The 22,579-nt window shown below is 37.8% G+C and overlaps 1 protein-coding gene across 1 annotated transcript; it reads right to left on the reverse strand.

Annotated features, from left to right (window-relative positions):
- Positions 1-534: 534 nt before the first annotated feature.
- Positions 535-8,654, reverse strand: LOC135156817 (uncharacterized). The gene is made up of 3 exons (XM_064110390.1): positions 8,454-8,654; positions 4,766-5,101; positions 535-2,979 (listed from the first exon to the last, which is right to left on the reverse strand). Exons 1-3 carry the CDS (start codon positions 8,528-8,530, stop codon positions 2,964-2,966), a joined length of 429 nt encoding a protein of 142 aa, XP_063966460.1. The 5' UTR covers positions 8,531-8,654; the 3' UTR covers positions 535-2,963.
- Between the last annotated feature and the right edge of the window lie 13,925 nt (positions 8,655-22,579).

The raw sequence follows: 22,579 nt of genomic DNA on the forward strand, positions 1-22,579 counted from the left end.
TGTGACGGCATGGAACAGAATTGTATCAAAAATTAATTGTGAAATAACTGGGATGGTATAACATCTGTCATAAGAGAGTCTTGCACTTAAACTTTAACGTTGACCTCAAAATGACCTTTGACCTTACCAGGTGACCTGCGACTTCACCATAACATGCAGGTCTCTTAAGTACAGCTACAACCCAAGTTTGGTTTAAAAGTGACTTAAGGTTGCAGAGTTATGTGTCATAAAGAGTCTTGCACATATATTTTAATATTGACCTCAAAATGACCTTTGACCGTGACCTGCGACTGTAGCATAACATGCAGGTCCCCCAAGTCCATCTACCATCCAAGTTTGGTTAAAAGCGACTTACGGTTGTGGAGTTATGTGTCATTAGGTTTGTGACGGATGGACGACATTTGGATCCCTAAGTCTCGCCTTCACCTCTGGTGGGTGAGACAAAAATCATTTTGGGCGACTTATTGTTGGTTTTGGGGTGACTGGTCACATTAGAAGGCACTTTCTAATTTTTATAACTTTTTTTTTTTTCTTCATAACTTGGCGAAATCATTGTCCCACATTGTGACAAAAAATAGGTATAGATATGGTACCCAACAGCAAGCCATTATTATAGCCCAGTCATTTTATCCCAAAATTTGGTCGAACTTAAAACAAAATGCAACATAACTTTTTCACCACAATGCATTTCTGCCAGGTACATCATACTAAAAGTCCCAAACTATCCGAATATAGGGGAAAGGCATCTAATTTGCATAAATCCAAGATGGCCACCAAAATTCCATGATTTGCCTTGTCCTTGATCTTAGATGATTTGTTTCAATGATTTGAATGAACGAATTTACTGTACAATACTATATTTTGAATAATTTTATCAATGATAGCATGAAAAAAACTCATCATTATGTAGGTCATATTTAACAAAACAACTATCAAATTTAGATTTTTTTGACTTTTGCACATATAACGTAAATACACTCATGAAAGGCTATTTCAGGAGTATTTCATGAAAAAATTTCATCAATATAAAGATCCATTGCTGACATGGTCCTGAATATTATACTGTATGTGATACATTAATTTCAAATATTACACTTGTTAATGAAAGATGGTTTTCAATCTGCTTAGATTTACAAGGTAAGAATATAAAATACCCATCTCATTTACAAGCATTTTACTAATTGCGGAGTGGTTTCTGCATATCGGTCTCAATATCATTTTAGTAACAGGATTTAATCTGCAGCAGTGCCGTTTTTGAAAACAAAATGAATATATTGACAAGAAAAGAAGATACCCATACATTTCTTAATTGTGTCTTTTTTTGCATTTCAGGCAAAACAAATATTTGCTGGCCTATAACAAGCCTGAAAATCAGGTTTATGGGTTGTTTTTGTTTTAATTTAATTCTCTGAAATTATGATACTCATACATTTGTAGTTGTTAGTGATAATAGTCATATTAGTAATTGCATTTAGTAGTGATACATTGGTCCTTTTAAAAAATATGCTAATTACTATGCAAATGAAACACTTATGCAAACAATTTCTAAACTTTACCAAATTATATCCCATAGTGATAAACTAGACTCTGAACCCTAAGTGCAAAATGGAAATGGACATGGACTTGGGAAACAATTTTGGCTTTATGTATGCAAATTAGACGTCTTTCCTTTGTTAGATATTATAGGACTTTTAGTATAGTTTCTGGGGATCTCAAATGATGTGTAAGTGTAAAACTCCTACAAAAAATACAGCAAAAATATTCATTATTCAAAATTAAATTTAAAAATATGTGTATGAAAACCAGTAAGAACAAGAGTGTCGCTAAGGCGAGCACATAATACGCCCGCCTGTAAAGCGGAAAATGGAGATAGCGTTCAAGCAAGAAAAGTGGAAGGTCGGGTGGCGACTTCACCTTTGACTGTCTGACCTCAAAATCAATAGAATTCCCGAGATCTATGCTAGTATCATACAAACCAAATTATATGAGCCTAAAGGTTAAGTTAAACTGAAGTTATCACATTTACAAGTACTGCAGCAGGTTAAGGTGAAAACATGTCACTGTGACCTTGACCTTTTGACTTCAAAATTAATAGGCTTCCTTTCATGATAGTATCATACACACCAAATTATATGAGCCTAGGTTAAGTTCAACTTAAGTTATCGCATTTACAAGGACTGCAAAAGGGTAAGATGAAAATAGGTCACTGTGACCTTGACCATTTGACCAAAAAACAAATAGGCTTCCCGGGATTCATGCTAGTATCATACATACCAAATTATATGAGCCTATAGGTTAAGTTGAACTGAAGTTATCTTGTTTACAATGAAAAGTTAACGGACGGACGGACACCGAGCGTGATACCATAATATGTCCCGTCGAGATGGGCGTATAAAAAGGTCAAAATTGGTATTTGGCAGCCATTTTGAAAAATATGCAAATTAAGATGGAAATGAAAAACTCATTATTATTAAACGGTAAAATATTTATCAAATGGTATCCCATAGTTATAAATCCAACCTCGGAAATTAGTAAAATAGGCTATTTTAAACTTTCGAATAGGTATATACAAATATTTCATTTTTTTGTGGCCATCTTGAATTTATGCAAATTGGAACGCTTTCCCCTACTAGTATTTGGATTTTAAGGACTTTTAGTATGATTTCCCATGGACTTCAAAGAAATGCACTGCAGTGAAATAAATTCTGTTGCAATTTGTTCCAATTAAGTGAAAAGTTCCAATTACTTGACTATTAGGCACATCCACTTTGGACCAATGTAGGCCCCATGGCCAAACAATTAGTGGGCCCCATCACATTCAAGGCATGCCCACTTCAATCCTTGATTTATCCAGGCGGGTGGCTGGGTGGAAATGTTGGCTGGTTAGCAATGTTGGCTGGGTATAGCACTACAATGTTGGCTGGGTATATAGCAGTGCACTACAATGTTGGCTGGGTAGCAAGCTATTTTGAAACATTCCTGTAAAAAGAACAATCATAAAGTGGGTTTTGAACTGGTGCTAAATTACTATCTCAATTTTCTATAATGTTGGTTGACGGGAGAAAAAAACCTGCCTTTCTATGGAAAAATGCCGTATTTATCGATTTTCACTCTTTTGCATAAAAATAGTCGGCAGTCCATCCTTTTCATGACATTTTCAGTTTCTTTAAAAAGTTAGGGAAACCCAATGCACTATACACTTACAAAATGCAGTATCTACAGTACTGCCACAAATGATTGCAATCGATTTGAGTGCAGATGTACACAGAGTGAATGGGGATGTTGTCATTTGATTGCATTCAACTGTGACATTGATCTCAGGCGGTACTGTACAGTAAACTGTCAGTTTTCCCCAAGTACAAATGCGTATCTGCCCCGGGGGGGCCACTTACATTGACGAGTGGATACCATGCGCGACCAAAAAAACACGTAAAAAGGATGTCTTTTTCAAGATAGGGCACGTTACGTACGTAACGTGATAAGGGTGTCAAAAACAAAAAAATATTGAAAAAAGGGTATCTATTTCGCTCGGAAAAATATACGTGTTTAGGGTCAAATATGCGGGGATGATAAAACAAAATCAAAATGTTTTATAAAGGATGTCCTTTTTGCCCCAACACTACGTGTTTAGAGTCCGATTTGCGCGAGGTGTGGAAGGTGGGGTCGTACTAAACCAAAATAATGGTGTCTAAAGGTAAAACCGACGGACGCGTGACATAACATTACAATTAAATATCTCTGTACTTGTTTAGGGGTTCATTTTAGGGAATACTTACTAAGAGTATCGTTTTGTTTCCAATACTTGTTAAGGGGTGCATTTTCAGAATATGGAAATACATCGCTGTACTTGTTTTTAGGGGCTCAGTTCTGGGAATACTTGCCAATAGTATTTGTTTCCAATACTTGTTAAGGGTATAGGGTTTCACACGTCAATACTTGTTAAGGGGTGCATTTTCAGAATATGGAAAATACGTGTTTAGGGTGCTTTTCAAGACCCCGTGGTCGCGCATGGTATCCACTCGTCAATGGAAGTGGCCCCCCCCCCCCCCCCCCGGGGTATCTGCTCAGCTGGTCTTGTACTAAACACGATCATTTCTAGTTTGGATACTCTGCTGTTTGTTTTAATAGAATGAAGTGTTCTAATATTTTTATGGAGATACTAATAAAAACTAGATCAGCATCAATCCTGCTGAATTGCATCATCATAACTTAGGATTAGTTAGGTTAGGATAACATTTAGGATTGCCTTTGCATGGCTATATATAATTAAGTTAATAGAAATCCTTACAATTAATTATGCAGGATCACTGCCAATATACCTCAGATAATGCAGTAAATTTGTATAAACATCTTGAAAAAAAAAAACATGTCACATGTGTTCAAGAAAATACTGTTATTGATAATTACATGTTGAAGGAATTAATTTTTATAATGGGCCTTCACGGAAGTTACACATCTAGGTCATTGGTGAGAAGTGATAGTCGTATACGTCATTACATAACACAAAAAGTGACAGAATGCTAATCAATTTGTATACAAACAAACTATTTTCAGCCTTTTTTAAAATGTAATGAATGTATCCGTAACTTTGTTATTCATTGTCTGATTTTTTTATTCAATTTTTTGGGGGGTTTCATTGAAATAACAATGTAGTGCTTATAACTGGCCATTGCAGCATAATGTCCCAGCCCTCATAATCATTGTTTTCTGAAACCCTGCTTACATCAAGCAATGATGGTGTCTTTTTTTTCTTTATATTACATACCTGACGTAAACAATATGGTTCAATTCACCATCCTCCCTTCCGCTGTATTCATGCAGCCGTCGATTGAGGGCATCGTAATACAGCCATCCGTAACTTCTTGTGAAAGAAGCACCAGTGAAGTGATCCGGACGGTGAAAAGTAGCTCCTACCAAAGTGTATTCCGTCTCAACTGGGTGTCCATTTGTGTAAGATGTCAATAGAAGGTTCATTGGGAACTTCTGAATGTCAGAAGTCAGCTTGCCCTGGCGGACTATGTGTGCTACATTGAGCACCAGGAGAGGAGGTATTTCTTGGACGTTTCTCATCTCAGTCCTCTCTCCGTTGCAGCATGTGATCCTATGATAAAGAAAAGAAACAAATGACAAAATTGTTGTTGCCCATTCCCTCCCTGGGCTGCCCACCATATTCCCATTGGGAGATGACCACCATCCTTAGTGATAGCAGCATATAAATTTCAACATTAAAGGTCTTCTTAGTCATGTTGTCAATGGACATATGCAGTGCAGTATGTACAGTACATTTTATATCATATAGTCCCTATGGATAAATGGCATTTTTTATTTAAAGGACAAGTCCATCCCAACTAAAGGCTGATTTGAATAACAAGAGAAAAATTAAACAAGCGTAACACTGAAAATTTCATCAAAATCGGATGTAAAATAGGAAAGTTATGACACTTTTGACATTTTAAAGTTTCACTTAATTTCACAAAACAGTTATATGCACATCCTGTTCAGTGTGCAAATGAGGGGCTGATGACATCACCCACTCACTATTTCTTTTGTATTTTATTATATGAAATATTTCCATTTTCTCCTTATTGTCATGAGAAACAAAGTTTCATTTCTCCATGAACATGTGGAATCACCATTGTTTGAACATATTGTGGTCCAACCAGCAGGGACCTTATTGTCAAATCTGTGAAAATTGAAATATTGTATAATTCAAACAATAAAAACAGAAGAAATAGTGAGTGAGTGACATCATCAACTCACTCATTTGCATATCACTGGGTTGTGCATATCACTGTTTTATGAAAATTAAGCGAAACTTTAAAATGTCATAACTTTCCTATTTAACATATGATTTTGATGAAATTTTCAGTGTTATATGCTTGTTTCATTTATCTCTTTTGACTCAAATCAACATTTTTCTGGGGTGTACTTGTCCTTTAATGAAATGTTTTCAAGCAGTCTATATGAGAAAAATCACAATCTCTTGACATTTTCTCCATATAAGGATGCTTATCTGCATATGCAAATGAGGTAGATTTGTTTGCACTTTTAATTAAAAACATTGAAATCAGTTATTTATCATGAACTTTTGCTCATATTGTTGTGGACACTTAATTTGTATTTCTTTTGATTATTTTTCTAAATTTTTATGGCTAATTTGCATAATATATGCAAATTTCAACATTTTCCATTGCTTGGATTTTTAGGGACTTTTAGTATGGTGTTCAAAGGGACCTACCTGAAAAGCATTGCAGTGGACTATCCCGTTGGTGTTGCAATATAGTAATGGGTCAAATCCTATATTGACTGGACTATTATACCCCAGTTTCAAAAATCTCATTAGAGGATCCAAGGTATTTAATTCTTTTCCAAGCTCTATCAACCCTGCAGAGCCAGATTAATCCCTCTTATCTAACTTTTACCGCCGCGAGCAAGCCTGAGCATTGAGCAAGGTTAGACGATACTGAAACAGCAGCTGTGATATAACGAAAGAGCAGCTCTGCCTGTTGTAGGCCCTTTGGAATTAAATTAATGTATTTGATATTTAATCAAGTTTTCAAAGGCATGTTAATTTGTTTTAAATTTTGAACGAAGAAAATCAACCCCAAAATAAGAAAAATATTAAAGAGAATAAATTGGCTGGGATTGTCATGCTGCGTAGAATGAAAGGAAACAAAATAAATAAATAAAAACAAAGAAAGGAAAAAAGAAAGATCATTGAAAGAAACAATAAGGCAAAGATAGAAAAGTATGAGAAAGGAGAAAATAAACATAAAAGGAGATAGAATCTTTAGGTGTAGAACAGGGGGAAAGGGCGAAGAGAAAGAGATGAAAAGAAATTTTAAAAAAAGGAAAGAAAGCCGAAGGATGGTAGAAAGATACACGCATCCAGTTTCGTATATACCCTTTGGGTGTAGGCCCCTACTGTGACTGGTTTAGTTCTTTTTGGGACCAATCGAGGTCAAGAAACACATGTTTAGATACTTAAATAGTTGGCCTGGGCCCCGTCTTACAAAGAGTTGCATGATCAGATCAACCACAACTATAGCCTCTTGTCAAGGCCCTGTCGGCTGTTTCCCGAGCGAAGCGAGGGATATAGCGAAGCAGAGCGCTTGAGACAGGGCCTCTTGACATCTGAGCCGAATTTCACCGACTTTCTTTATTTATTGTTTTTACCAATATTCCGACCAAAACCTACTTGTAGCATTTTGCTGGTTATATCCCCTTTAGTGTCCCGCAATTAAATGAGTCCCCTGCAGAATAGTCCCTGAGAATGGTGGACTACTAGTATTCCGAACTCCGGACGAAACAGCTTTGACATTTCATTGTACTAGGTGACCGGTAATATTCATGACTCATGTATATTCATAAGGAAGACGTTCCTCATGAATATATAATTCAGCTCAGATGTCAAGAGGCCCTGGCTCGCTGCGCTAGCCAGGCTTAATTCGCTTTGCGAATTTGGAATTCCCTCGCTTCGCTTGGGAAGCAGCCGCCAGGGCCTCGACAAGAGGCTACCACAACTACGGACGGCCAGCAACACCCACATCTATCATGCATGTTTTTCAAAATAATTTCAAACTATTATGTATATTCATGCATTCATTGTTTTCTTGAAAATTAACTGTGCTTCTTTTTGTTTATAAAGGACATTGTGAAAATTTCCTGAAGAAAAATTATGACACTGATGGATTTCCATGGAGTTACGATTGATTGGATCAATCGTACTTCTTTGTAAGATGTGGACTAGGGAGATTTAGGTTTATCATGCTTCGAAACTGGGGTGTATCTCCTCTAACGATGATTTTGCATCATGCGCCCTTTCATGAATGATAAGGAATGTGTACCCCCGGGGGGGGGGGGGTACTCGGCCAAAAAAGTAGTAGGGGTGTGCCGCGGGCGATACAAAAAACGGGGGCCTTGATGGAGCCGGCTTATCGTAAAAAGGAGGGTCCTCGGAACGGGCTTTGGAACTACAAATGTTTGTGAAAACGGGGGTCCTTGGAACGGATCGCCAGCGTGTGAGTGCGTATGCATCCCTATGGAACGGGCATGTGTGCATGATGCAGCTAGCCCGGCCGCACGGCCCCGGGGGCGCTCGCACAGAGGCGATGGTTTGACAGCCCTCTGCGGCCGCTTTTCACCAAAATTGCAGCTCATTGTAGCAGATCAATGCGACCGGAACGGCGTAACAAAAAATATGTGAAGCTTTGGAGCGGATTTCTTTCTTCTTTTTCTCAATAAGACAAAAATGCTATGCCTTGGAACGGAAATTTGAGTGTAAAAATGGGGGTCCCCTCCGCGGCACATACCCACTATGCATTATATACTGAGTGCACCCCCCCCCCCCCCGGTGTGCACCCTCGTGTATTAAATTTAGTCAATTTCTTTTATTGTTTGTGGGGAACAAGAACCTGAAAATTAAAACAAAGTGAATCAAGCTATATACTCACTTAATCTTATTTCCATTTTCATCGGTAATTGTCTGTGTGCAGACCCTGCTGCCCGGCACTGGCATACCTTGGAACATTACATGACACGTGGTGTAAGTAGGTCCAATCCACCTATCTATCAACTGTTGAAGGTCGTAGGTAGCTGAGGAGTCAGGTTGTACACTGAAATCATGAAGTGTAAATTGCTTTGTGTTTCTGTTCAAGTGGGTCAATGAGACCAGGGGCGGATCCAGGATTTTCAAAAAAGGGGGGGGGGGGCAAATTTTCTGGAGGAAAATTTTGACAAGTCCAAAAAAAAGTTTTCAACCCAAAACTATATTTCGTGCCCCCAAAAATTTGACAAGCAAAAAAAATGTTTTTAAAGAAAATGAAAAGATAAGGTTTTCAACCACATATTTCTTACCAAAAAAAAAATTGACAAGCAAAAAAAAATAAAGAAATAAAAGGTCTTCAATTTCAAAAGAGGGGGCACACCTCGGTTTCAATGGCATTTTTACATTACAAATTTTAATTTTTCTTCTCAAAAGGGGGTGGGGGGACGTGCCCCCCCCTGGATCCGTGCCTGATTGAGACTACATGTATACATGTATAAAAGGGTTTTTTCATACCATCAAATGGAGAGACTCTTAAAAATGAAGATATCACTTATTCAAAATTTTGTGATGTCTTGTTCTTTTACAGAAATATTAAATGTTACAAATTATGATATTTTGCAGAATGTGCAATATACAATTTTGTCAAATGAAACTTGATTAAAGACATCGCATCCTCATGTTTTAACCCTGAATATAGACTGGGCTATTTCGACGCCTAAGACGAGGGGGGGGGGGGGTTATTCAGCCGCCCCCCCCCCATGATCTCAGCCGTCGATCGCGACAATTGGCATGTGTATTACCCATGGTATAATCTATAAAACTATAAGATCAAATTTTGCGAAAAATCTCATAGCTAATTAATAATGCTAATTTATTTGTAAAATCAAGTTTGCTCTAATCAACTAAATAATACCCCTTAAATGCTCATTTTTGGTTCAGACTCTTTATCGGAATCTGATGAAATTTCCACATTACATTTATTTTCTTATGTATTTCATTGTTTTCTTAATTCGTTATGTATTTCTTTGTTTGTTGACTTTTTAAATATTTTTTCAATGGAATTTGTTGGGGGCTTTATTTTTACCATAAAACAGATGAAATTAATTGATTTTAATCAGTAAAAGGAAAAATAATGATACATTTATGAAATTTGGCTAAAACACCTTTTGCATTGTATTTTTGCACAGAAATGTATGTTTTTAAGCAATTTTTAGTCTGCATGCACTTACGAAATGTTGCGTAATTTCGGAACCGCGTATCCCGGGGTTGCAATTTTGGTCTCAAAAGTTGCACGAGACTTGAAAGTAAAAAGCGACACGGTCAAGAAAAATTGCGCAGATTTATCGAGAAAATTGTCGAGGGGGCAGCACCCCCCTGCAGTCTTATTAGGGTTAAGAGTCCCTCCACCCGATGGTGCGACATTAGGCGAAGAAATTGAAATTATCACAATAACAAATTAATGATAACCTTCACCGCCTCCCCACTGAAATATTTGGTAAATTGCCAACTCGTCCACTCACCACATAGTCTAATGCCATTCCGTCCATCAACATTTCGTCTAACAACCATTTGGTGTAATAACCAGTTGGTCCAATGATCACTTTGTCTAATCACCGTTTCGTCTATGACCATTTTGTCTAATAACCAGTTGGTCTAATACCCATTTTCTTTTAGTTCATTTCGCCCAATTAACACTTATCCAATTAGACCAAATGGTTTATGGACTAAATGGCTATTGGACCAACTGGTTATTAGACGAAACGGTGAGTGGACGAATTGGCAATTAGACCATGTGGATAGTGGACAAACCGATGGTAGACCAAATGATAGTAGACGAGTTGGCAATTGGACGAATTGGAAATAAACCAAATATTCATTATATTCAGTGTTAGACAGTGCATGCACATTTATATTTCATAAGAACCGTTTTTACATATATTTCCTCATATATATTCTCTTTATTGAGTTCAAGAATTATGTCTTTATACAAGAATCAAGTCTCCTTGTGTTTGGTACATAAAATTTATTTTTCTTAAATCACCAACAAGGTAGCATACAAGACAAACTTACCTTAGATAAATTCCTTGAGAAATTCTTCTTCGACGACTACTGGGGCACGACAGCATGTCACAGTTACTTTGGAGATTGAAGGTAATCTGGCTGTTGATTGCCTGAACTATCTGTTCCCATTCACCACCATGAGCATTGACGATGTTACTGGTGAATTGCTGTTGGTGTACCTCTGTTAGCCACAGTGCCTTCGCCTCACTGAAATTCTGCCTTTTCATCAAAGCTATGCAGTCTAGGAGTGTACCATACACTTCAAATTCTCCTCGAAGCTCATGCAACTGTTCACTTAGTTGAACATTGTCCAGGTCTGCCAAGTATAGAATTGTGAGGATATTATCAATCGGACAAGTGTTCGTCATCTTGAAATTCCTTCTTCCATCTGAGACGGACCCACCCCAGCCGGGAACAGGTGGATAGTCGTGTTTTTGTTGCTTCCCTGCCTCTGGTTTCCTGGCTTTGTTCTTCCTAGCACTGTGGTCTGCATCTTGTGGGTTTTCTGTCATTGGGTCCTTATCCACACCTCTTGTCTTGCTACTGGGGACACTGGTGCTGTGAGACATTTTGTCAGTACCTCCGGACTTGTAAGTTTTCTTCTTGTGGAACAGGGGCCTCCTGCTTTTGGTGTTTCTGTTTGTCGGCCTACTTGGAGTTTTGCACCAGCTCTCTTCAGCTAAGCTGATGTCTGGCTCCTCTTCCTCATCTTTCTTATGGCGAGTAGACCGTCCACTTTGCTTCTTCTGGTACCCTTTCTTGGACTTTGTTGTTCGTGTGGACTTCCTTCCAAGCCCCGGATACTTGATCTCCCTGAGGCGCCCAGCGATGGCTCTCTTCAGTTTGATAGTGAATGAAGCAGGGCGAAGTCCCCGTTTTTTTCTAAGGGTGTCCACTTTTATCACTTTAAACCAAGCTTCTACAGGAGCATTTGTGTCTCGGGTTTCAATAACCTCGTCGGCCTCATTGCCACAGTACCTTGATAGGTCCCCAAGGAGCATGCCACTAAATAGTGGATATATTGGTAAGAACTTTTTCAACAGGAGTTCCACTTGCTCTTCAGACCTGAAAGGGTTGTCACCTTTGGCGCTCACATCAATTTCGTCCATCCTTACTGACTCTGCCACAGCACGGAAGTATGGTGTAAATGGCGATTTTGCCTCAATTGTACCATCTGTAAGGTATAGGTCTCCCTCATGATTCTTTGCTGCCTGGTCTAGTTTTTTGGAGCCTTCCTGCAAGTCTTTCATCTCTTCTTCAAAATCGTTGGCTTCGATTCTCCTTATAGCCTCCTGGACATCATCATTCATGTTTGGACCAAGCAGTATGGTGCAACAAAGCTTGAAAACGTTACCGGCTTCCTGGAGGCTGGTGGTGTTAAGGAGTGATGATAACATCTTCATCAGCAATCTCCTTAGTTCTTTTTGTCTGCCTGTCAGTCCTGTTGTTCTCAAGTTCCTAGAATATGTGTGCATCATATGTGCAGTACACAAGTGCACAACCGTGAACTCTGCATAATAATCAATTCCATAAGCACCCTTATCTATGTTCATAGCAACATTGAGATATCCAATGACTGTCAAGCTGTTGAAGACATGAAGGGCACCTTGCATGATTGACCAGCTCCAATCTGTCTCAATTTTCCTGGGTTGGATTTTCTTTCGGCTAATGATCTTCCCTGCTCTGACAATTCTCCGCAGAAAGAAGCAAATTGTTGGCACGGTGTGGTCTGTGGTGACTAAATCCGCTAGAGAAATGGGTGGCAGGTCATCCTCGTTTCTAACTACCAGCGAATAATAAAGTGATCTGTGCTGATCTTCAATGGCCATCAGAATGCTACCTGTAGCATCAAAATATAAATCTAGCTGACCTTCGGCTGACCTTTGGCACATTGTCTCGAGCTGTTCCCTACAGTAAAGGTGAATGCTGAATGGATCAGCTGATATATACTGCACAAAACCAAAATCATCTTGGGAGAAGTATGACTTTTTGAGAATGGTCATTTCCTGCACCAGGTCCCTGTGTTGTAGCTCAGTTGCGACAACTTCGGCAACCGATTTGCGGAGCACATCTTTCGATGGACAGGTTGTAAAATTGCCTTGCTGAATTTGATCTTCTGGGGCCTCTGTGATGTTATCATAATAGGCATTTGCTGTCCCCTCTTTCTGTGCGGCCTCAGCAGCAACTCTCCGCTCCTTTCCACGAAGTTGCCGTCTGTTTGGCTCTCCTGCTGAATGGGAAATCTTTCCCGTCCTTGATATATGGATGCGGACCGTGTCACCAGGCTTTGGTTGTTTTTCTATGATTAACTCATATTGAGCTGCACAAGTCTTCCCCGTGCAACTAGCCTTTCCACGAAAGAATACACTAGTTGATTTCCTTGTATTCATGGCTTGCACCCGATTGTATTTGTAAGCTAAGGTACATCCTGGCTGTTTCTGCACAAATTTCTGGTAAATGATGTTTCCCCAGTTCCTCTGGAGACGTCGCTGGCCAATGACATTGGTGGGCTTAATTTCTTGCCATTCTTCAGTAGATAGTTCAACAAACAATGATCCTGAATCATTCTCTTGCTCACTTTCTTCAAAATTAGTATTTGAATCACTCCCATCATCTCTGCCTTCATTTGATTTCATGTGTTCATCACCTGATGAATCATTTCCAGCTTCTGACGAAACCTTACCCTCATTTTCAGATGAACTAATTCCATCTCCATCTGTTGTTCTGCAGTTATAATCTGAGGAATCATTTCTATCTTCCGATGAAACAATCCATTCATCATCAGAAGAACCGTTTCCATCTCCATCTGAATGTGTGTTTGCATTAGACCAAATCTGATCATCTTCAGACAAAGCTTTTTCATCTTCATTACTACCTGATGAACTGCTTTCATCTTCATTGTAAGCTTTCTTTTCAACTTCAGGGTCCTCCATTTCTTCAATGGATTTTTCCTTGTGATCAAGACAGTCAAGGCGGTTGTTATTTTCATCTCTGCCTTTTTCATGGCCATTGTTGTCGTCAACAGTGATGTTTACCTTAGTATTATGATCGCTGTTGTTTCCTCCATCACTATGACGGACATCATCAGCACCACCCAGAACATCATGTCTTGTCTCATCGCTGTTATCAAGCTGTCCGTCTCCTTGGTCATCTTCTCTGTTTTCCACTTTTTCTTGCCCACTGATATTCACACAGTCGATAGAAAATTGTCGTTTCTTAAATGGCAAGGTCTCATTCCTATATTCTTTGGGAGGTTGTGGTAGGTTGGCACCTTTTCTTTCTTCTAATTCAAATTCAGAGCTGTTATACCTCCTCGGCCTTTTAACGTTTCGTGTTGGACGGAACATCTTATTGTAATGAAGATATCAACAGAGAGAAGATCCTTCACAATGGAAACACGGAAATAGACACAGGATATAAATGATGGAAGGGCATACGTCTTGTATGTAAAGATGTGGGTTCGGTGTGGTTCCAATTCACTGGGCACTGCAAAGATGGAGAGAAACACAAATATAGACACAGAATATAATTTATGCAAGGGCAGGGGGTGAAAGTATTCTAAACAGATAAACTGATTTCCCGGTACATAACAGGAGTGGGCTATGAATGGGTGATTTTTTTGTCTTACTGTGGCAACAGTTTTTTTTTGTGGGATCTTTTCACCTTATCTCAACATGAAATTACAATATTTGTAGTCTTGGGTCCAAGAAAAAAAGTGAGCCTAACAAAAATGGCCACTAAACCCCCCCCCCCCCCATCACATTTTTGGCCAAAACTTCTCTATTTAGTGGTCTTTTTCTCTGGTGTTGGTGTCTATTCATATGTTTTAGGGTAGGCAATTCGTTTTTTCCTGAAATTAGTTCTTTTAAACCATTATTTGTAGAGTTAACATGTGATTTTACCTAAATTTACCAATTTTTAGACCATTTTTTCAGCCCACATAAATGGGTTTCATCGTCTTATGGGTCTTTGATATTAGACGATATGAGTTGAACAGCAGCAGCTCCATATAGCTATATTGCTTTTATTCCTCTAAATTGAGGTTTAGTGATATTTGCGTAATATATCTTATTATTATATACCCATATCAGACATCTGAGTTGGTCATTTACCCCGGGGGGCCACTTACATTGACGAGGATCCCATGCACGACCCAAAAAACACGTAAAAAGGATGTCTTTTTCAAGATAGGGCACGTTACGTACGTAAGGGTGTCAAAAACACAAAAATAATGGAAAAAGGGTATCTATTCCACTAGGAAAGCTACGTGTTTAGGGTCAAATTTGCGGGGGTGATAAAACAAAATTAACATATTTTATAAAGGATGTCCTTTTTGCCCCAAATATTACGTGTTTAGAGTCCGATTTGCGCGAGGTGTTGAAGGTGGGGTCGTACTAAAGCAAATGATGTGTAAAACCAACGACCGAAAGGACGTACCCGTGACAAAATATTCCTGTACTTGTTTAGGGGTTCATTTCGAATACTTGCCAAGAGTATCGTTTTGTTTCCAATACTTGTTAAGGGTAGGGTTTCACACGCCAATACGTTTAAGGGGTGCATTTTCAGAATATGGAAAATACGTGTTTAGGGTGCTTTTTGAGACCCCATGGTCGCGCATATGGTATCCACTCGTCAATGGAAGTAGCCCCCTCGGGTCAATAATAGATACAGATGGAACAGAAGGCTCCATAATGATTTAAGCTCCAATAGATTATGTAATTTACAATCTCGGTCAGTAGTGAAATTTGAAGCTCTAAATAAGCCAATCACACCAAATCTCGTCTCTGTCCAAAAAAGTCTTTTTTTTGCGGCGAACTTTTCCGCAATTGCAATGCTGCTCTCTTATTGGTTCAAACCGTGGACTAACTTTAACCCATAGTCAGGCAGCATATGTAATTTACTTCGACAAATTGGCTAAGTCTGATTTTTCACTTTATGTGATTGATGACATCACAAGGAACAACTTTCAACTTGGTGACAAAATTCTAATGGTCATCTTGACCATGTATAGTGGTCAAAATGGGGTCAATAGTGGTCAATTTTTTAATTGCCCCGATTCTGTCGAGAGACAAATCAATTTGTTTGTCTTGTTATACTGAACAAAACAGTGTACACAAACATATACTCTTGACCCTCCGGTAAAAAGTTATGACCGGAAAAGTCAAAAGGTCAACAAACTTTCGTTAAATGGCAAATTACACTGAAGGTGTAAAGAAAGCTAATTTTTCAGTGTTTTTATGCATGTGGGTACATTTTTATTTTCGATTTTGATAAGTCCATCGTCAGAAGTCCTTATCCAGAAGATATAAAGGGTTAAGACAATTAAGGTCAGGGAAAGGTCAAAAGGTCAACAAACTTTCATTGGAAGCCAAAATACACATAAAAGCGGTTAGGAGTTTAGAAGTCTTATTTTTCGTGGGTTCTTTCTTTTGAAAAGTCTCTATCTAGGAAGACATTAATGTGCTTATTTCCCAGGACCAAAATCCAATTGAAACCAGTTGGATTTCCAACTGGTTTCAATTGGTTTCAATTGGTTTCAACTGGTTTCAATTGGTTTTAACTGGAATTTAACAATTTCCAGTTGAAACCAATTGAAACCAGTTGGGCAACTGGAAATCCTAACTGGAACCAGTTGGGTAACTGGAAATGACTTCCAATTGGGAATGATTTCTAACTGGAACCAGTTGAGTAACTGGAAATCCCAACTGGAACCAGTTGGGCAACTGGAAATCCTAACTGGAACCAGTTGGGTAACTGGAAATGACTTCCAATTGGAAATGATTTCTTACTGGAACCAGTTGAGTAACTGGAAATCCCAACTGGAACCAGTTGGGCAACTGGAAATCCTAACTGGAACCAGTTGGGTAACTGGAAATGACTTCCAATTGGAAATGATTTCTAACTGGAACCAGTTGGGCAACTGGAAATCCTAACTGGAACCAGTTGGGTAACTGGAAATGACTTCCAACTGGAAATGATTTCTAACTGGAACCAGTTGAGTAACTGGAAATCCCAACTGGAACCAGTTGGGCAACTGGAAATCCTAACTGGAACCAGTTGGGTAACTGGAAATAACTTCCAATTGGAAATGATTTCTTACTGGAACCAGTTGAGTAACTGGAAATCCCAACTGGAACCAGTTGGGCAACTGGAAATCCTAACTGGAACCAGTTGGGTAACTGGAAATGACTTCCAATTGGAAATGATTTCTAACTGGAACCAGTTGGGCAACTGGAAATCCTAACTGGAACCAGTTGGGTAACTGGAAATGACTTCCAACTGGAAATGATTTCTAACTGGAACCAGTTGGGTAACTGGAAATCCTAACTTGAACCATTCAGTTGTGTAACTGGAAATCCTAACTGGTACCAATTGGGTAACTGAGATGACTTCTAACTGGAAAGATGGGTAACTGGAAATGAATTCTAATTGGAACCAGTTGGGTAACTGGAAATTATTTCCAATTGGTTTCCAATTGGAAATTTTCCAGTTACCCAACTGGATCCAATTGAAACCAGTTAATTTGCATATTATTTGCCAGTGCATGTGCACAGATTAATGTTTTATGAGATTAATCATCATTAACAATGTATCTATTTAATTCTTTACAATTTCAAGTACCACACTTTTTAAAGATTAGTATTTAGAATACTTAGCAGTGAAAACAATGTTCATAAATGTTATAGATTATAATTAAAACAGATTAAAGGATAATTAGTACACCACTAACTGTTACCAAATTACATCAAATAAAAGTACATATATTTGAAGATCTTCCATATAAATATATATACATGAAAGTCTGTATTTTATCAATGCCCTTTACATTGGTATTAATAGACATATAACACTGCTTCTGTGTTGGCATGAGAAATAGTTACTGCAAATGCTAATTAATTTGTAACTAATTAAGTTCGTTCCAACTGGAAGTTCCAATTGGATCCAGTTGGAAACCAATTGGTTTCAACTGGTTCCAGTTGAAACCAGTTGCCTCCAATTGGTTTCAACTGGAACCAATTGAAACCAGTTGCCTCCAATTGGATTCAATTGGTTTTAATAGGGAAATTGGAACAACTGGAACCAATTGACAACAATTGCCAACTGGTTCCAGTTGCCCAATTGGTTTTAACTGGAACCAATTGGCAACTGGTTTTCAATTGGTTTTTAACTGGAACCAATTGGCAACTGGTTTTCAATTGGAACCAGTTGTTCCAATTTCCCTATTGAAACCAGTTGGCCAACTGGTTTCAATTGGTTTTGCCCTAATTGGTTTTAACTGGATTTTGGTCCTGGGTTAGGAACAAAATAGATAAACAGAGATAGATGTCGAATACATTCAGTGTGGTATCATGGTATTGCAGGAACTTACCTTGAAACGACTTGACAAACCCTAATGACCTTAAAAGTTGTATCATCTTCATGATGTTATAAGTGCAACCAGCTCTTTCCGAGTTTCTTGATTTAGAAATTCAATTCAAGTTCAATTCATTTTCAATTTACAAGTCTTTGATTTGTAAAGATACATTCCATCCATTTATTTGTTTTGTACATAATATTTTAATCAACAGAAAGTATTGTAATGTATTGGGGTATATATGTGCACTATATGTTAACAGACACATCGATTGATCAGTGCTCATGCAGCTCCAAAGAAAGATTCCTAATATCTTATTTGGATTAACTTAAGAATAAGATAATGAGGTTAGGATTGAGGATGATGTTGGACTCCAATTGCCCCTCAATTAATTCTAATGTGTGACGGTTATATTATTTCTGACAAAGAGGCAACATCGTGCAAGCATGCTGTTTGTAGTCAGTCATGTGTGGCCGTCATGCTGATGTGATATATTCTGACCATTACTCAATCTCTGGACTACACGTTCCTGATTATGTGCTGACATTAACAAGGATTGTACTATTTTATCAAGTGTGTTTTCTCCAGAGCATACAACGTGAAACTAAACGTAATACCAGTTATCACGATATTGATGTACACTCGGCAAAAAAAGTTCTTGGACACTTATAAAAGTTAAAATATTCCATATAGTTATTTGATTAAAGGCAAATTATTGTATGTCAAAATGACCAGACAATATTCCTCTTCCAGTATGACATGACATTTTCATGTGAACAGTCATGCATGGATGGTTAAATGCTTTAATCAATAGCAATGTCAGTAAAAGAAAATTGCAAGAAATGGACCATTCAAATGCTAATGATCATGGCCATCCTATAGGCATACATTCAACAATTTCAACAGTTGGTTATCATTTGAATTGAATGCTTAGGTATGCATCATGAGATGCATAATGCGATGGATCAGTTGAACACTCACTTTCAAGCGAGATGAAGCTTTCCAACCAAGAGCGTGCAAGAGCAATAGGAATGTTGCGGTCTGGGCAGTCATTTAGACAAGTGGCTCGATATTTCCAAGTTTCACCAACAACAATTTCAAATTTGAACCAGCGGTATTTGGCTACTGATGAAGTTAGAGACCGCCCTAGGAGTGGTCGACCTATAGGGCCACCACCCCTGCAGAAGATAGGAGGATAAGAAAAAATTTTCTTTTGCTTATGCCAAGATACTGAAATTTGACATTTTTTTCATCAACTAACTTTGACTTAAAATTCCAGTGGAATAGTGATGCATCCAAGGTGGATAACTTTCTCTTCACTTTTAGAGTGGTATTTGCCTTTAAGTTTGCTTTTATCGTTTAATGGATATTTATGCCACACAAACTTTCACAACTGAAAGAATGACTGATTGTTTTCTTGCAATTTTCTTTTACTGACATTGCTATTGTTTAAAGCATTTAACTACCCATGCACGACTGTTCACATGAAAATGTCATGTCATACTGGAAGAGGAATATTATCTGGTCATGTTGACATACAATAATTTGCCTTTAATCAAATATCTATATGGAATATTTTAACTTTTATAAGTGTCCAAGAACTTTTATTGCTGAGTGTATATAGATGCTAGATGCAGATAATCACATATGTCATTGAAGTAAACCACGGCCATACCGCAGCGGCAAGGAGGGGGGGGGGCAGCTGCCCCCAGAAATTGTGAAGACTTGCATTTTTGCTGAAAAATAAATAAAATTGACCAAAAGTATGCACGAAATCCTTAAATTTCACTTTACAAAATGCAAAAGGGCCCCAATAAACAGTACATGCACCAGAAATGTGTAGTCCTTCTTGGCTCCAGAGATCGAGCATCTTATTTGCAAGATAATCCAAATGAAATGTTAGGCAACTTTCTTGTTGGGAGCACTGATCAATCGATGTATTTATTCTTTTAACATAGTATTATACTTATACCCCAATACATTACAATAATTTATGTTAATTAGAATATTTCTGTACAAAGCAAATGAAGGAAATACTTCTTTACATATCAAAGACTAGTAAATTGAAAATGAATTGAACTTGAATGAATTCCTAAATAAAAAAGACTCCCTGGTTGCACTTAATTATCACATCATGAAAATGATAAGATTTTAAGGGCATAAGGGTTTGTCAAGTCGTTTCAAGGTATTCCTGCAATACCATATGATACCACACTGAATTTGTATTTGACGTCTATCTCTGTTTATCTATTTTGTTTCTAAATAAGCACATTTGACCCCTTTATAATGTCTTCTTAGATATAGACTTTAAAAAAAAGAGAACCCACGAAAAATAAGACTTCTAAACTAAACGCTTTAAGACGTATATTTTGGCTTCCAATGAAAGTTTGTTGACCTTGTCTTGACCCTTTATATCTTCTGGATAAGGACTTCTGACGATGGACTTATCAAAATCGAAAATAAAGAAGTACACACATGCATAAAAACACGGAAAAATGAGCTTCCTGAACACCTTCAGTGTAATTTGCCATTTTACTAAAGTTCGTTGACCTTTGACATTTCCGGTCATAACTTTTTACCGGAAGGTCAAGAGTATATAGTTGTGTACACTGTTTTGTTTAGTATAACAATTAAGACAAACAATTTGATGTGTCACTCGACATAATTGGGGCAATTAAAAAATTGACCCCTATTGACCTTATTTTGACCCCTAACATGGTCAAGATGACCATTCCAAGTTGAAAGTTGTTCCTTGTGATGTCACCAATCACATAAAAGTGAAAAATCAGACTTAGCCAATTTGTCGAAGTAGCCGGTAAATCATGACAGCTGCCTGACTACCCACCGATTTTGTCCACCCCAGGCCCAAAGAGCAGACTAAATCGTGACTTCAAATGACGCGTTTTATACCCCGGTATAACTTTAGTCTACCTTTGTGAATTCGGGCCATTATTGTAGGACACAATCACTAAACTTATGGAGGGAACAAAACAAATCAACCAGACTGCAAACCTATTTAGCTTAATATATAAATGTATATACAGCTTTAGGTAGTAAAAATGATGTTGACCATTGACATTAAATTTTTTTTGCAAAAATTAAACTTACATAGGATGATTTCTGGACATAGTAGCTTTCTCAAAGCAAACCAGAAAAGATTTGGGTTTGGTGTGGTTCCAATTCACTGAGCACTGCAAAGATGGAGAAAAAACCGGATATAGACACAGGATACTAATGATGCAACAGCAGGGGGTGAAAGTATTCTATAACTGATAATCTGATATGATTTAAAAAATTAATTATTTGTGAGAAATAGATGACAGGAAAAAGCAGACATGGAAAGAAACAAAGTGGTCTTTCACTGGATTTTTCTTATTCCACATGTAGCATGACCGATCATTTTTTCTCCCATCATTAATTGGTGAAAATAAGTTTCTTAGCTCGTCAGTCATAATTCCTATTTTTCATAATATTTTAATTGTTCAGTGCATTTTTTTTCAACAAACAAATACAATGGCCTTTCATAGAAATAGATGATTAGAACTGCAAACTTTTCAAATTCAGGGTTTTTACATAGACATTTACATGTACATATCTTTATTCTCATCTTCTCATAACATCACTGGGTCATTCTCTAGCTTAAATATTGTGAAGGAAACCTCTTTTTGTGAAAAGAAAAATATATTCTTAAAAGAGATATTTAGATTTCCAAAAATTAATTTTTATATGGAGCTTTGTTTGTTTACATCACGTAACTGAACGCCACTATAGTCATTGAATGAAAGGTTAAATGCCGGCGATCAGCTGTTTTTACTACGTGAACTGTGACCCGAATTCCAGAGAGAGACTGGTTAATTTACTCGGATTAATTGTTAGTGTGCGCGCATACATGTTAGCCCAGAGGAATTGATATATTTCTGCTGAGTCAAGCCATATTCACATAGAGCCGGCAGTATGATCTATTTATGGGACCGGCATATTCTGTTGTGAAAGTTTATGAGCGTTTAAATAGCTCAAAAGTCAAAATTAGAATATTACCTTTCGTCTAAATTCACTGGAACTTGATTGCACCATTAATTTATTGCTGGAATTTCTTCATTTATGTTTGGATACTGTTATTTTCCTTTATTCTGAGATGATTACCACAACAATTTTGAACTCTTTCTTGGATCTAAAGCTCTGATGCGCACATACGCGCTTGCATAGGAATTTTAAAGTACTAAAAATGGATAGCATCTCCCGGCGTAATGTTTATGTGGAGAGAGTGGATTTTAAAGCAATGAAATTACATAACTCGCGACGTAATGCAATGAGCTCAGAAATTGCCAATATCCTGGGGGGCCAAAAGTCTATAAATAGGTGAGGTTTTGGGGAGTTTGTCATATCGTCTGCAAGCTCTCTCGAGTTAGGTTAGCACTCTCAGTCATACTCACTCTCCACTCTTCTCGTTCATTGTTCTCATTCAACATTGTACATTCCTCTGTGAGTACATTACATCATCATTTGATACCTAGTTTCATTCAGGGAATTTTTGATGGGAATTATTTGACTTGAGGGTTATAAAATCAAATGATGTCCCGCATCTCGCCCCCCCCCCCCCTCCTCCAAAAGAGAAA

The sequence above is a fragment of the Lytechinus pictus genome, chromosome 15, assembly GCF_037042905.1.
Source record: "Lytechinus pictus isolate F3 Inbred chromosome 15, Lp3.0, whole genome shotgun sequence".
NCBI classification, from domain to species: Eukaryota; Metazoa; Echinodermata; class Echinoidea; order Temnopleuroida; family Toxopneustidae; genus Lytechinus; species Lytechinus pictus.